At 40.3% G+C, this 17,375-nt stretch overlaps 1 protein-coding gene across 1 annotated transcript in view; it reads right to left on the bottom strand.

Moving 5' to 3' along the window:
* The window catches only part of MKX (mohawk homeobox), a 178,523-nt gene extending 162,405 nt beyond the window's left edge, over positions 1–16,118 (bottom strand). The window contains exons 1-3 of the mRNA XM_029592612.1: positions 15,892–16,118; positions 13,065–13,224; positions 103–256 (exon numbers count right to left, since the gene is read on the bottom strand). Of these exons, the coding sequence (XP_029448472.1) occupies positions 103–256; positions 13,065–13,224; positions 15,892–16,073 (496 nt within the window). The 5' untranslated portion in view covers positions 16,074–16,118. The remainder of the gene's footprint in view (positions 1–102; positions 257–13,064; positions 13,225–15,891) is intronic.
* Positions 16,119–17,375: the final 1,257 nt, after the last annotated feature.

The following is a 17,375-nucleotide window of genomic DNA, read 5'->3' as shown; positions in this document are numbered from 1 at the left end:
TGAAGTTAATCATAAAGAAAGGGGGAGTCAAAATGTGGCAAAAATTGCTTCCTTTCTGCTTACAATTAAAAATTGTAATATAAATATAAAATGTTAACAAACCTTCAGAACATGAGTCATCACTGCTCACACTTAGTCTTTCAGCATTTCCTTGAACATACTTGTTGTACAATTTTATTCGTAAAGCCCAGCTTAGATCTGGTTGTCTAACTGTATTCTTAAGGCGACGTCTTGCATTGGCAAACCAGTTTGATACCTGCAAATATAAGGAATGTATTATTTTCCCTTCACAAATCTATACCCGCAGGTACTTTTTATCAACAGTCTTTGCACTAATTTTCAATTAAAGTACATGCATATTTCTACTTTGAAAACTGCCTCAGGAAGAAAGCTCCTACAGAAATTTGCTTCTGTGTTTTCTAATAGGCCGATGCAATACTGTGTGCTCAGGCTAGTGCACAGGTTAACCTATGGTTGGATGCACGTTTTGGACGCGCATCCATAACTCCTGATGCAATAAGGGGATCAACACATACAAAACGCATGTCCAAACCAGGGCGTTACTAATAGCACTCATCATATGTAAATGCCATGTTGATGAGGATATTAGCTATTACCCCTCGATGTAAAAAACAACTGTACACCCAACATGCACATTTTAACCCTCCTATATTAATGCCAGTCTCGGAGCTAGCGTTAAGTTTTGAGGAGCCCCAAAAGTTGAACTGAAAAGCAGAAAATACTGCTTTTCTGGGGTTGCTCTGAGTTAATATCATGGCGATATTAAGTCGGAGGAATGCAGAGAGCAGCAACATGAAAACAATTTTTTTTTAATAAAAATATTTTGAAGGCATCCGTTTTCCTAACCCATGCACAGCCACGTCTTATGGGCACCCAATGCAGATGAGACGCTAGGGATGCACCATTTCCACTAATGCTTCCTTTTTAACGCAGCGGCTCATTTGACTACTTCATCGCGTGCCAAGGAGAGGTGGATGGGTACATGTTAGGAAAGAGGGCGCTCAATCATGAGTGCCAGTTTTTTCCACACAGATATTGCATCGGCCTGTCTGTACATAGTTTTGAAAAATCCATGTAGTTTTCTCCTCTGACCAAATCGTCCCAGGAAAGCCTCTACAATATTGCAGGGAAAAGTATGCTCATTATGGCACAACTCATAACTTTTACCCACATACAGGGTAGACAATTTCCAGACAGACGATTTATGCAGGTAAAATGCTTTTTATCTATGGAAATCCCTCTGAAAATTGATCCTAAATTACTTCACTGGTTTTACAGATATTCTTCTTAAAAGAAATGCAATGTTTTACGGTAATTAAAGACTATGAAAAAATTAAAGACTATGAAAAAAACAGTTGCACATCATCTGTCTTACATAGCTCTACTATGAAGATAGTTATGTAATATCATTACTCTAAGTAAAGGCAAGTTTACTTACCATAAACGGTGTTTTCTGTAGATAGCAGGATGAATTAGCCATTCTATTTGGATGACATTACTGATGGCGCACTCTAGCGGACATCTTCTCTAAGATTGAAACATTTTGTTGTGCTATGCCTGCGCACCATTTCCCGCACACAGCACATCATCACTCTCTTCAGTTAGTAAAAAAGCTAGAAGGCAGCAGCCTTAGTATATAGAAGCAGAAAACAACATGTCCAGAGAGGACGGAAGGAATGCATGGCTAATTCATCCTGCTATCTACGGAAAACACCATTGCCTTTTTCCGTCAATAAGCAGGCTGAATTAGCCTTGCTATTTGGGAGTCCCAAGCATATAAAGGAAAAACAAAAAAAGGTATGGTCTAGAGGTGATGGTTTATTTTCACCTGTTATAGCATACCTTCCCTTTTACTCCCCCCCTTTTTTTTTTTACTCCCCAGTGGACATGGTTTTCTGATCTAGCACACTGGATAACTCTGCTCATCCTAATCTGCTATCCGCAGATGTTAAACAGTCCAGGCAGTATTGTATAGTAAAAGTATGGACTGAGGACCTATTAGCTGCTCTACATATGTCCTGTATGGGAACATTTTGCAGATGCGCTATAGAAGAAGCTTTGGCTTGCAGCTGATGCGCTGAAACTGAACCTGATAAGGAAATCTATGTTGAAGTATGACAGAATTGAACACAGTTTGTGATCCAGTTGGATATGGTTCTTTTGGAATCTGCAACCCCTAGTGAGTTTGGGTTAAATGAGATGAACAATTGAGAAGATTGCCAATGAGGCTGAGATCTTTGCTTATAGTAGGTCAATGCTCTTTTGCAGTCTAACATAATGCCTGGGAAAGAATATTGGAAGTGTAAGTCCTGATTCATGTGAAAGGCTGACACCACTATGGGTAGGAACTTGGGATGAGTCCGGAGAACTACCTTGTCATGGTAAAACTGTAAATAAAGTGAGAAATGAACTAAGGCTTGTAGTTCACTCACTCTTCAGCTGAAGTTATTGCTACTAGAAAAATCACTTTCCATGTTAGATATTTCAAATAAGCAGACTGCAGTGGTTTGAAAGAAGCTTTCTTTAGGGCTGATAAGACTACATTCAAATCCCATTCAAATCAAATCACATATTAGAGGATGAGAAGCTATCAAGGAGTCATTATATCTTTCATGATAAGCAGCTATAGCGTTGAGGTTGTTGCGAAAAGGTCTATCCAAGGTTAACCTCATCGTAGGAAAATCTAATTTGTTACTGACTGGTTGAGCGACCATTCATGGGAATGAAAAATTCTGCTGAGATGATCAGCTACCTTGTTTGCTATCCCTGGCAAGTAAGTTGCCCTCAATATGAGTTGATGAGAGCCCACTCTCAGAACCGAACTGCTTCCCTGCAAAGACTCCAGGAACCTGTTTATATAAAACATGGCGACTTGATTGTCAGTGTAAATCATGAGGGCGTGATCCTATAATAGGTGCGTAAAGGCTATGAGAACATTTCTCATGGCTCTGAGTTCCAGGAGATTTAGTTGAGATGTCCTCTCGATTTGTGACCATTGATCCTGTGTCTTGTAATGTAGGAGATGCATCCCCTAACTCTGTGTGAAGGCATCTGTGATGAGGACTAGGTTGTGGGCTGGATCTCAAAGAGGAGTTCCCACTGTTAGAACCTCTAAATTCAACCACCAACGAATGTCTTTTGCCATGGATTCTGATACGGTCACTACGGAAGACACTGGCTGAAGATATTAGATCCATTGTGCTTTTAATCCCCATTGCAGGCACCGCATGTGCCAGCAAGTGTGGGGAACTACATGGATGGCTGCCGCCAAGTGACCCAACAAAACCAGGACCTGGCAAGCAGTGACTCTTGACTTTAGAAGCAAGTCTATAGATAGATGATGAATTTGCTCAATCCTCTCCTGGGGAAGGAATGCACGAGTCTGAACAGAGTCTATTCGGGCTCCTATGAATTGAAGAATCTGAGTCGGTTTGAGTACCGATTTCTCGTAGATGATAAGGAAACCTAAAGACTCTAGATACGTGATATCATCTCCAATTGGTGAGATAAGGAGATCTTGTCGGGAGAAACTATTAGCCAATCATCCAGATAAGGGAAGAGCTGAATCCCTTGACATCTTAGATGGGCTACTGCCACAACCAGGCATTTGGTGAAGACTCTGGAAGCTGAGGAAAGTCCAAAGGGCAGAACCTTGTACTGCTAATGTTTGAAGTTCACCTGGAAACTCAGGAACCACCAGCAGGAGGGATATATTGGAATATGGGTGTATGCATCCTTGAAATCCAATGAACACATCCAATCATTTTGCTGTATGAAAGGTAGAACTAATTTGAGAGATGTCATTTTGAATTTCTCTTTCTGAAGGTATTTGTTCAGGGAGCGTAAGTCCAGAATAGGGTGGAGCTCCCCTGAGTGTTTTGGAATGAGGAAGTATTGGGAATAATAACCTGAATTGATTTTGTTCTTTGGAACTAATTGAATTGCTTGCTGCTGAAGCAAACTCTGTATTTCTTGCTCTAGAAAAGGTATCTGGGACATATCTTTCATCGCGGTAGTGAGGCGAGGAAGAGGAGGGTGGGAAAGGAAATTTAGATGATAACCCTCATGGATAATTCGAAGTACCCATTGGTCTGTCGTGATTTTGCTCCACTCTGAAAAATAATACTGAATTCTTCCCGCTACTGGGGGACTTGGCTGTGGCTGAGACATCTTCAAAAAGATGGTGGAGGTTTTTGAAGAGAGGTCTGGGATGGTTTTTGTTGCTTTCTATCCCTTTGGTGAGGTCTAGTTTGAGCTGATTGAGGTTGTGAGTGTGGTAATTGATATGATTGAAATTGCTGTGCTCGGTATGGTAGGAAACTTTTATATGGTTTTCATTAGTAGTAAAATGGTTTCCACTAGTAAAAACGTCTTGCTGATGATTGAGAATCTAAGGTTCCTTAAAGAGACTGAACTGCTACATTTTGCTCTTTTGATTGGGCCACCATATCCTTGAATTTGTCCCCAAATAAATTATCTCCCAAGCAAGGAAGATATGCCAGTTTTTCATGGAAGTTTTCTCTAAGAGCTAGAACAGATCTATACTATGCATTGAGTGGTAATGGCAGTGGCTTAAGTCCTGGAAGATGTCTCAAAGGACTCATATACAGTTCTAAGCAAATGATGTAGACCTTCCTCCATGTCATAGAATGGTTGAGGTGTAGTTGGTTGTCCTGTCTCTGAATGGAGAAAGGGTTTTAATAATTGAAGAGACTCATAGAGGTACTGAACAATATAAAATTGATACTGTTGTATACAAGAAGTTTGCATTACACTTTGAAAATACTTTTTGGCATACTCATCGAGGATTCTGTTGTCCTTTATTGGGGGAGTGGATAAATGGAGCTTAGTTTTCTTTGCTTGCTTCATTGCTGACTCAAGTGCCGCCGAAGCATGGAGAAGTTGAACTACCCCGTATGTCGTTGATTTTTTTAACCTAACCAAGTTTGCTAGAAACCAGAGGAATTGATTGAGGTGATTCCCAAATTCTTGAGAGAACAGAGTCCAATAATTTGTGCAATGGAAGAGCTGATGGTTCAGCTGGAATGTCCAGTATTTTCAGAATTCCGAATACATCTTCATAGGGTCAGGTCATTTTCAGATCTCTACTCCCAGGAAGTTGCCTAGTTTCTCAACAAATTGAGAATAAGTGAGATCTTCAGGTGGAGAGGAGAGGTCAAGAAATTCCTCCAGTGGATCAGATGGTATACCTGTTGAGCTTTCAGGGGAACAGTCACCCGGGGAACCCGGAGGTATTGACTGAGGGGAATGATGCTCCATGTCTTGGGTTTCCTCCAGAGTTGGAGATGAAATAGTCTTGAGGAAGCTGAGTGGAGGTACATCCCCCACTGAACCTAGAATATGAGAAGGTGACACCTGTGGATGCAAGGTGGAGAAAAGGTTCATTATAATTGAAGAAATCTGATTAATGACCTCCTGTGAATGAGACAAGGTCACATCTTCATAATGTTTCGGCTGGTGTGGTCTCATTGGAAGAAAATGGGAGGTTGATTTTCAGCAGTGTATTCCTGCGGTTAATATTTCTGCAGAAGGTTGAGGCACCCGAGATCCCTGTTCCTTTAGAGGAGAAACCTGTCTCAGAGAAAGTTCTTCTTGGAGAATAATTTTGTCCAGGTGAGATTGAGAAGATAATCCTGAACACTCTGAACGGTTACCTTGTGAAGAACCCAAGCTAATAGAGAGAGGCTTTGGAGGACACACCAAAGGAGGATGAGATAGTATATCTAGTATGGGATCCTTATTGTGATGATATCTAAATCGTGACCTTTTATTTCTCTGATAGCTCTGGACCTCTTGATCAACACTATTCTGAGAATTCCTTTCTTTGGACGATGCATCAGGACGATGCATCAGTCCGATGCGTCGATGAATGCCTTTCATGCATCGAAGAGGCGCCATGTGGATGCTGTGAATGCATTGATGCACCTTGAGTCGAGTGGTGTGTCTGCGCCAATGCATCGTGCTTAGTGGGGCATAACGCAGTCTGTGCCGTGATAGATTGCTTTGGCTTCTGACTGGGTAACTGTGTCGATGCCTCCTGCGCCGATGTCTTTGTGGCATGTTTTGTATTAGATGTCTTTTTTTTAAACCTGCGTGGAGGTATCCCGTGGGCTAGAAGAAGATGCCTTGTGTCAGACGTCTGGCAGCGCAAACGGTGCACTTGCATTGGGACCACGCAGGGCTTGAGCAGGAGGTCCAGATTTTACCTTTTTTTGTTCTGGATCGGTCCGATGCTTTTTTTGGTTTTGGCTCTACTGATGAGGAACGTCTGGGCATGCTATGAGATTTTGATTTTAGGCCTGGAGACTATTGGACTGAACGTTCAGGAATGGGCGCATAGCTTCCTGAGGCTGATGAAGCTTCCTCTCGCTTCCAGAGGCTGGTAATCATTGTGGCCCTTTGCCTCTGGGCCCTGGGTGACATGCGTCCACAATCCCTGCATTACACTTGGTCATTGTTCAAGCTGAAGCAAATATAGCAATAATTATGATTGTCAGTGATGGACATGATATACTTAAAGCCGGTTTTTTTGACAACATGTTAGCACTGAAAAATGCTGTTTAGGGATTGCTAACGCAAAGAAAACATTTTGAAGAGAGAGAGATGAAGAAAAATGTCATGCCGAAGTGCAGAAAAAAAACAAACAGAAGAGAGCGATGAACCACTGTGTGGAAAGTGTCATGTAGGCACAGCACAACAAAACTTTTCAATCTTGGAGAAGATGTCCGCTAGAATGTGCCATCAGTGATGTCACCCAAATAGTAGGGCTAATTCAGCTTGCTTATTGATGGAAAAAACAGTGATTAAACAAATCCCTTCCTAACACAGGAGGCAATTTTCAAAGCCGTTTATACACATGAATTGCCCCCATAGTAACAGCTGACGGTAGAAAATAAAATAAATGGCCTATTCAGTCTACCTAATTATTCCTGTCCACACTGCTAAGGACACACCCAGCAGCTAGCCATAGAATGTAATTGTCTATAGGATATTATGTCTCCTTAGCCAAGATAGTTCTTGTCATCTTCCTTCTTTGTACTTCACCCTTCTGATCTTGCAAGATCCCTTATCTAGTTCACATCCAGCAACCCCTTTCCTCCCATGTCTAACTACAATGTCCTACAAAAATCCAAACAAGCACTGACACTAGTTCAAATATTGCCCAAACCTCCTAGGTCTTTGTTACATGATCTGCCACCACAACCTATTGCTCCAACCAACTTACACCTAGATTGATCAAAATGCTATAAATTGTGCATGAATGAATAATGCATGCAATAAAAAAAAAATGGCATGGTTAGGCAAATTTTTCATTTACCACAACATGCACTATTTTAGCACTTGATATAGGTATTTTACCACAATGCATGTTATGAGAAATGCCCAGAGAGACATTTCCTTAGGGAGAGAGAGAGGCTTTCATAGTAGTCAACTATTTATACCTCTATAGGAGGGTCATCTAATAACTTGAGGTAAGGTTTTGGTGGTGGACCAGAGTTTTGGGACCAGTTTTACATGTACAGTCAGAAGTACGAACAGCACAGTACACATCAGGGAAGATATGATGTGATTTGGAATGAGGAAAAATACCCAAAGATGAGATTTCTATAATGTTCTCTTGCCCTAGCTTGCTAGTACCTAGGTAGAGAGTGCATCAAGCTAGGGCGAGAGTACATTGTAGAAATCTCAACTTTGTGTACATTTCCTCATTCCAAATCACATCAAATCTTCACTGATGTGTACTGTGCTGTTCGTATCTCTGCCTGTGCAAGTGATACTGCCCCCAAACCCTAGACCACCATCAAAACCTCACCTCGAGTTACTAGATGACCCTTCTAGAGTGATACAAATAGTTGACTACTATGGGTGCCACCATTGAGGCTCTCTCTTTTTCTCTCTCTCTACTCCACTCCACTCCACCTCCCCCTACCCCCCTCCAAAAATGCCCACAACAGAGTTTGTGATAAATATTGCAGACTCCGTTTTGGGCATATTGCACAACTTAATGCCAGGAAAAAAAAGTGTTATTTCTGGTGTTAAAAACATACATTACACTATTGCATATAGCATTAATGTCCCTCATTTTCATAAACCCCCACCCAAACTCTTTCCCTTTGACTAAAATTTAAAACTGTATTTGCATCTTGTGATGCAATAAATAACGCATTTTGATGAATGACCCTGTTAGCTGGAAATAACACTTTGAATAAGGACCTCAGTAAATTTAGAGTCAATACATGATATTACATTCATAAAGTTTAAACCACATGAATCATATTAGGCTTGACAAATACGTGGGCATGGGAATCCACCAGCTTGAACAACAAAATAAGAGAATCATGGCACATTCTAACCATTCATTGACTAGTAGGCTTAGAATCACTTCCAAATCAATTCATATCTACCTCTCCTTTTATCAAATAACTTAACTTTTCTGTACAGGCCATTTTGAACTCAGCTCTCCAAGACTCAAAGATTGGAAATACCTTCCAATGAACAGCAATAATGAATCTTGCTTCTAGGAGCACTTGAGATATAATTTTCTTATAGTCCCTTGAAATGTCAGCTGTGCCCAAGAGCAAGTTTGACATTTTAAAAAATTCTTAATGCTTGTGACATTTTCTGGCAGGCTTAGGGCATAGGTGCTGGCTCTATGGTACAGAAGATGCTTGAACACAACCAATATTTAACAATCTTCTTTCACTATGCTTAGAGAGGGGTAAATATTACTGAGTTTAAGATAAACAATTATTTTGAAAAGTTGGTTCCAATGGCTTAGGGGACAGTGAGTGGCAAATATTGTTTAGCCAGAAGTTTTTTGTTTTTTTTTCAAATGTATTTGAATTAAGACCCAAAATAATATCTACATGATAAATTACAGGAAGCAGTGTGAATAAAAATTGTGCAGTAGCAAGACACGCAGCACTAGTAATCTTATCTCATGCTTAATTTTGCTATAGGAATTGTTTCAAAAGGCAAATAAAAGTCAAAATAAAAAAATAATAGTCAATCAAAACAAACTATGCTGTACTATGCACGCTTTGCTGTCGTGCAATATCCCTCTAAAACAGGCTAGGATTTTCAGCACACCAGAGACAAATAATTCTTTATCAATGATTAGTTTATATGGACTTTTTTTCAGAAATAATGTTTGCTTTCATTTTACAAGAATTTTTAACAAGAATCTTAACCAAAATGAAACTCACGTCCTTATAAATACAATTGCAAATATAATTAAACTGTACAATATTCCTGACAAGTAAAAGGAACAGCCAAATTGCAACCTATATTGCTTATGGATTCTATAAACATTACAGAAATTGCTTGAAGAAAGTCTTTTGAAAAAATAGCAAATATTTGCAAAGCAATTTTACACTCAAAGAGTTCTGCATTGTTAGTATATTTTAATAAAACCCTCTTTACTCAGAAGCATTACATTTATCAACATACTTTAAATGTACATACTATATTATTAATAATATAGTAAAATGTAAACTTATAATAAAACTACCATAAAACTTCATAACTTCAGGGTGTAAGGGTTTGCAGTGTATATCTGAAACAGATAGTCCTAATGAAGTAGATAAGAAGTAATCTGATAAAGTTTGAGGAGTGCTAAAGTGCTTGGCAGGTCAGTACCTGAAAAAAAAAGGTTTAGAATCAGGCATTTGGGAGAAGAAATGAATCAAAGGGAGCCCTTCATGTCATGGGCTGAGAAACTGATATATACAAAACAAGAAAGAAGTCTTGGGGGTGATACTACTACTACTACCTATCACTTCTTTAGGGCTTCTCAATATACACAGCACTGTAGAAAAACACATAAGAGATAGTCTTTGCTCAAAAGAACTTACAATCTAATCAAGACAAACAAACAGGGTAAAATCAGGAATTATATTTATTATGAAAATGGTTAAAATCAATAACGCTGTGAGGGGGATAATCAGGTGTTAAGAATTAAAAGCATTCTCAAAAAGATAGGCTTTTAGACTGGATTTGAATAAGGCCAGAGAAGGAACGTGATGCATCAACTCAGGAAGACTATTCCATGCAAATGTTGTAGCAAAGTGGAAAACATGGAGTTGGGAGTTGGCAGTAGAGAAAGGCATAGATAAGAGAGAATTGCCTGATGAGCAGGCCTGGATTTGTCATTAAGCACACTAGACCTGCGTCTAGGGTGGCAAAATTCCAGTGGGCGGCAGCAAGCTATCAGAAGATTTGCTGCCTTCCAGCTGTGTTGAATTTCACTCAGCTGCGAACAGCCCTCTGCTTCCTGATCCAGTTGCAGGGAAAAGGAGGGGAAAAGGTAAATCTGGATCAGACAGAGCAAAGGGAGATCATTTGGGGCAAGTTAGGAGGAGTTAAGTAGGGATCATTGAGAGGTGAGGATAGGGGCTGGGAGATGAGAGTGGATCAACTGAGGAAATGTATTTGTGTGTGAGAAAAAGGGGAAAGGGGGCAATGTTTGTGGGTGACTGAGAAGGCATGGGTACCAGGTGTGTGTGTGTGTATATATGCCAGATTGGGTAGGATGTTAGGGGAGGGATGCAAGGGGGAGCAGGACCAGAGCACAGTAGGAACACCTACCTCCTCCCCACTCCACTGCAGTTTGATATCTGATACTACCTCCCAAATCCTGGAACCTCCCATCCATCCTACCTTCCCATTCTCCAAGATCCTGGAGTTCCCCTCCATCTAGCTCCTAATCCCAGATCCTCCTCCTCGATTTTCCTTGATTTTCCTCATCTTCCCTCCTCCCCATCCCCAGTCCTTTTCTTCTTCTCCCTCTCCTTTCCCCACCCCTGTCCCTCTCACCCTCGACTTTGCCTCCCCTCATTCCCAAGATTTCCTCCCTGTGCCCTGGGCAGTGGGAAAAGAGGAGGATATTTGTTGGAAGATGGAAAAGAGAGGAGAGATGTTGCCTGCTGGGTGCAAGAAGAGAAAGAGAGGGAAAATTACCAGGTGGGGAGAAAGAGAGGGAAGATGTGTGGGGCAGGAGAGACGAGTGAGAAAACTACTGCCTGTGGACGGGGAGGGGGAAAAGAGAGGCGATATGCTGCTGATGGGACAGAAAAGAGAGAGGGAGGGTGCTATGATCTGCTAGGGGAGAAGGGTGGAGAGAGTGATGCATGCTGGACCTGGGAGGGGGAGGAAAGGAAGAGAGAGAGGAGAGATGCTGTGGCTGGAGAAAGAGTCAAGAACACAGGGAAAAGGGAATGTTGTGAGAAGTAGAAATGGAGACATATGACTTCTAATATTACTACTGCTACTTACTGTATATTTAACATTTCTACAGTGTTACTAGGCAAATGCAGAAATGTACAGAATCACATAAGTGAAAGCCCCTTCTCCACGGAGCTTACAGTCTAGTTCAGACTCGCAAAGTTGCCTTGAACATAATTTGAAAAGGAGGTTTGAAAATGTAGAAAATCTTTTTTCTAGTAATCACTAAGTGGTAGATTTTCAAAGGGATCTCGCCTAAGTGAAAACGTCCCCGTTACTGGATACATTTTGCTGCCTAGTTTCAATAAGTTTACTCAAAAAAATAGGCAGCCCTGGGAGCAGAGTTACGTCAGAGGAGGGAATTTAGGAACCTACTACTGATTTTCAGTAATAGACATCTAACTTACATGAACAAATTGCAGGCTTAATTCTTGTGACCTGATTTTGGCGACCTAAATTTAGGCAGCCAAAATTTGACCAGTTGGGTAAAGTGCTTAGCCTTTCTTGGAAATGCAGCCCTGAACTATTACAGTTTAAAGTGAAAAGGTTAAGGTCTGTAAAAAGTAATTTGAACTGAATGAGAAAGCAGATGGGAACCAGTGAGAAGAGATGAAACCTTCTTAATGATGCTGAAGTCTTAATGAAGCTGCAATTGAACTGAACAGAATTTAGTGAAGAAAGAAAATTCAGCTGAAGACCTGTGAGAAGGAAGTTGCAGTAATCATTGTGGGAGGATGTAGAGTTTATCAAGTAGTTCACAGAATACAGAGAGCTGGGTCAGGAGTTCAATGTTACTTATTTTAATTTCACTTTTTTGATATGCACATGCCAAAAGTATCTATGTGGGACCCATCATTACATATGTATAAAAGGGAAAGGTGTTATTTATACCCATGCCTTATGAGGTCTTTATTTTTCATTTAGTGTTATAGTTTCTATTTATATAGTTGCTGTAGAGTGCTGTTTATTTGGATATTTGTATCAACTTATCAATGGCTAAACAAACAAACTATCTCAAACATTAAGACAGCATATAAACTCCATCTGGTGAGCCATCTGGATAAAAATAACATAGTATGTTTAAAAATCTTAGATAAGTTTTATTGTTAAAATGTTTGATTTTAAACTGATTTACTTGTTTATATCCTTATTATTATTATTACAATCAACCATTATTTAACTACATAGCACTTTTTTTTTATCCAAAGCCCTATACACTTAAATCAACAGGGATACACAGAATAGAACTGGTGTGAGATTTTTTCCCAGGGAATTTTCAGCAGGCCAAATTTACAACTTCTGCAGTAACCTACAATAATTTTCAATGGTTAACAATCTTGTCAGATGTTTTGATTTATGACAGTTTAACTAGAAGGTTAAAAGCGTTCCCCAATTCAAAATATCAGAATTGTCCAACTGTTTCCATGGCTTTCCATTTAGGGATAATAGAACTGTCAGTATTTTTAACATTCATAGTAAATGCTGTCTTTATATTTTAAATCAATACAGCAAGTTAAATAAGGTTAATATCGTGCGCTAATAATGCTGGTGATGTCTTCACTTCCTTTACAATGCACGCTAATTATTTGGTTGCTAAAAACTCAAAGGCGTTTGCTTTTCTGTAGGCCAAAAGTTGGCCCTTTAGAAAGAGAGTCGATCACGTGCTCTCCAGTTTTTCCCGCTCAACCTTTAGTTTCTGCATTACAAAAACGGGAGCAGGCGGAGGCTCGATAATCTCTCTCTTCGAACGAAAGGTAAATGAAGCAAGCGGGGCTTTTAATGAATTATCATTGTTTTACCTGCACTAGGGTCATCTGCGAGCCGAGCGCTAGGAGGATTTTCTCCGTTTTGGTGGGGTAGGGGTTGTCGCGGTGCTTGTAGAGCCATTGCTTGAGCGGGCGCGCCATGTCCTGCAGAGCCTGTCGTTTGTGCCGCACTTTCCCGCCACTTCCACGGCTGCTGCACAGAAACGGAGCAGAATTACTCCTCACCCACACCTGCACACTTCGGACAAATAATAGGAGGGTAGGTGCAAGGAAAAGTGCGCGGGTAACAAAGCTCAAGCAGTGCAAAAACAGTCTCTATTGCATTATAGGCTATTTCATATTATGGACCGTATTGGAGGTGCCCTTCGGGGGCTGATAAGGCCGAGCTTGCCTCCCGTAGGTGTTGCTCGGTCTCCCTGCTACTACTGTGACTGCTGCTGCTCGGCCTTCTGTCTATAGCAATGATTTGATATTAGAAAATGGAAAGCTGGCTCAGCAGTGGAAAGTGACTTTGGAATCCGGCAGAATCTTAACCGCTCCCTGCACTCTGGTATTACAAAGGGTCGAGGGGAGGCTGCTCTAACTGTGCTTTTGCAGTGACAGTGCCGTGGGGAGTGGGTTTTATCCGACTTTGGATGACTTGTTGGGCTCCGGAGGAGCTCTTTAACTTTGGGCGCGGGCCATTATCTCCCGAATGTGCCAGCTGCCTTTTCATTAGACAACGGCTGCTCTTTTACTGTAAGCTGCCACAGGTAAGAGAAAACCCAGCTGACTCGAGTTAGACTTCTCGAGCCAGCCCAGCAAAGATGACCTGAGGACCTCGTCTTTACAGTCACTTTTTTTTTTCACCAAGGGCAGAGTTAGCTTAGGCATCAGTTTATATTTCACGGAGATTGTTCATTAACCCCCCCCCCCCCCCCCCCATTTGCCCTGCACTTAAAGCTTCTACATTTTGCCATCGGTTTCTCTACAAAATTCATCAACATACATTTAACTATTTGCATAATCCTGAAAGCATAAGAAAGTGGAAGCTTCAACATGACCTAGTGAGATAAGAACTAGAAACAAAAACCAGGACGATAAAATAAATAGAGACAAGTCAAAAATATTTACTATCCTGCAAAAGGAGGTAAATATAACCATATAAAACAACCATTTTATAAATAAAGTTTTCCAGATTGATTTAAAAATGGGTATAATAAAGGCTATGCTCGTCTACTGCACATTCCAGTCAGATCGCTAAAATGTTTACAAATAAAACTGCAAAGGTTCTTTTAATGTAAATTGTAATAATTAATGCTGTGTACTCAAGTTTCTATCATCCTCCCTCGATTCGATTTCAAAATATTACATAAGCTGTACAATGCGATTTTATTCGAATATGTAAGAAAATAAAAGTTCAAAGAAATCTCAGTATATTCACTTGCTTTTGATTGATTGATGATCTGATCTGTCAAAATGAAGTATTTTTAATAGAGATCTGCCACTCCCCCATTAATTCGTATTCAGTACTGAAATAAATTAATCTGCAAACTAATTTACCTTTTTCAAGCTCTCAAACCGCGCAGAAAGGACCCCTGACGCCCTGCACCATACAAAAAAAAAATACAGATTCATACCTAATAAAAAAAAAAAAGCCCGTAAAAATATAAATCTAATGAGAGTGTCCACGGAAACTATGATAGATATGCCTAGTGTCCGAAGAATTTTCCAAATCATTCAATAGGGAGTGAGAAGGGACTATGAATCCAAGTTTTCATTTCAGTATATTGCCGATAGGTGTCGCTGCAGGGCTATCTCAGGTCTAGTCAGCGATCTCTGTTCTTTGCCACACGTTCTTTGCCTCAGCTACTCCATGTGAAATCTAATTCCGTAGGAATCAGCTGGTAAGAACATTTTGATGAAACATAATCTGTGTTCTGCCGACCAGCAACGTATTAACAGTAAGAGCTGGTGCACCACTCACAGAGGAAATACCACTGAAAAGAGCTCATCCTAAACTTCTTTTGGTTTCCTTGATATCAGTGGCTTTGGATCGCTTAGCAAATTTAAAGAAATCTGCTCAAAAGGAATCAGTACTAATTTAAAGTCGGCATACTGGGCTTTGTTTTTCAATTTATTTTGTTGTAAGCGATCTGTTTTCTCGTTATTTATCTTTTCATTCTAGCAATATTAGGAAGATGTCTGCCTGCGAGATACAGATATTATAGACTACAGAGATTCTTTATAATTGAAATAATACTACACATAAATTAAAGTTACTTTTTTATAGTTAAAATATACGAAATGTTGCTCCTACAGATGTTAATTCAAGTATCAATCTAGTCAATAATCTCAGTCGGTAAACTGCCTGAGGAAGGGGCTATAGTAGTCACCAGAGTTTACATTTTAAAACATTAATTAGTCTCATAAAATCTCATTTCAATCCAAGTACTGTTTCACGATAATCTGTTTAGTCTTACAGTAACTGGTAGAAGGTGTAAGACATTATTTCCTATCTAGACAGAGGTCTGGAACTCGCTTTACTTGTAGAATTAGTGAGCCTTACATTCCACTGTAATTCACATATTTTTTCCTATTTTGTACTGAATACATTTCATTAAAACCTGATGTGATGTATGTGTTATGCGTATGTGTTTACGATCACAAATTTAACACCTCGAAGGCCTTCAATTAAAGCAATCGCATTTGTTTTAAGTGACCGCTTGACCCCAGGGGAAAGGTGGGACGTTAGCCTTGTGCCCTTTGTTGTATGTATCCATTGTTATAAAGCCGGTCTGTTTATGTATTTAATATGTTTATATTCCGCCTATATTGATAACTATCATGCTAAGCGTGCCAGGACGTGTTCTCCTCATACCCTGTGCGCCGGTGCCTGAGGCTCAGGTTGTCTTTCATGGAGGGGCTATCAGGGATTATCACCCCCTCGGGGTGTGAGCTTTCTATCACCCCTAAATAGGGCCGACTGCTCCTGTCTCTGTCCTTAGATGCCTCCTCAAACAGGACTTGACCGCTGAGTTTATTGAATACGATCGTGTTCATCTTGGGTCCAGTTTTTCAGACTCTCGTCCTTCACTTGCAGCCGGATCTGCTTGTGTATTAGGAAAGATGCAGTAAAGGAGATCCAGGAGATTCGGTTCCTGTTGAAAGAGAAAAGGGAGCCTGGCGTTACTTGTGAACCCTGGTTATGCCTGGAGCGTGTTACTATGCTCAGTACTGCAGCTGCAGGCAGCAGGAACAGCTGGAAGGCAGCCTAGGCAAGAAGGGAGGGATTCAACTATTTTCAATTCATGCTTCAGAAACTGAGGTTTTCCAGGTGCACCGGGCTTAAGTATCACCCACAGCAGAAAAAAAGTTGGTTCTAGATGCATTAACCTTTCTCCGAATAATTACTGTTCTATTTTTTAATTGTAAAGGTTGTGTTGTTACTGCCAAGTGCTGATCTGAAAACGTTTACCATCATCACCAGCAAAGTAGTTTGTTTTGCAATCGCTTTGAGGTGATTTCTTCTTCCTTGAATTCTGATTTCAGGGAAAAGGAAGAAAATAAAAAAAAAACTGGGAAAAGTTACTTATTGCCTCTCTAAACTCAAGAAAGTACGTGAAATATTCGGCGTGGGTACCGCAATCAGTATTAGTATATTAGAAATAGCATGTGAGCAAAAAGACTTAGTTAGAACATTTATTAAAACAAAAATCTCTGAGAGCTGAGATTCCTAATGATATTGAATACGACTCATGCGTGCATATGGGGTGGGGAATTCGCTTCAGCCTTACAACATTTCTTTTGACTGTAGTAAATTTAGATACTAGCAAGACATAATCTAAAACACAACACAGTGTGGTGAGACTGGTAAAATTAATTCTTCTTGTCATACTCCCACAGGCAGAAAGAAATGAAATACAGTTCACAGTACCCTCCATTAATAAGTCTATCCCCTATCCCCCCTCCTCACACACACCTCTAATGGAATAAACCTTGTCTGTAGTTGTGTACAAGCTGCTAAAATCTGTTAATATAAACAGTGAGGAGCACCGCTGTGAGCAGAGTGTAAAAGGAGAGCATTGCATATGTACACTGAGCTGTTTGATGTGCCCGCCCTTATTACACTAGGAATTCCATGCTGACGTCCAATTCGCTTTAAAGAAGCGCAGAGAGGTAGGTACCGTCATGATTTGTTCAGTACCTATGTCCCTCCAAAGACTTATAAATAAAGCTGCTGTCCAATAACTGGACAGTCCGGTTCATTATATCATTAGAAACAAACTGACAGCATCATGAGCAAGTCTCTAGTAGTTAAATATGATGAAGTGACTTGCTTTTAACTCATTTTTGACTGACATT

The sequence above is a fragment of the Rhinatrema bivittatum genome, chromosome 2 (genome assembly GCF_901001135.1).
Source record: "Rhinatrema bivittatum chromosome 2, aRhiBiv1.1, whole genome shotgun sequence".
Classification (NCBI taxonomy): Eukaryota; Metazoa; Chordata; class Amphibia; order Gymnophiona; family Rhinatrematidae; genus Rhinatrema; species Rhinatrema bivittatum.
The sequence above is the reverse complement of the archived record's forward strand: the minus strand, read 5'-3'. Positions and strand labels throughout refer to the sequence as shown.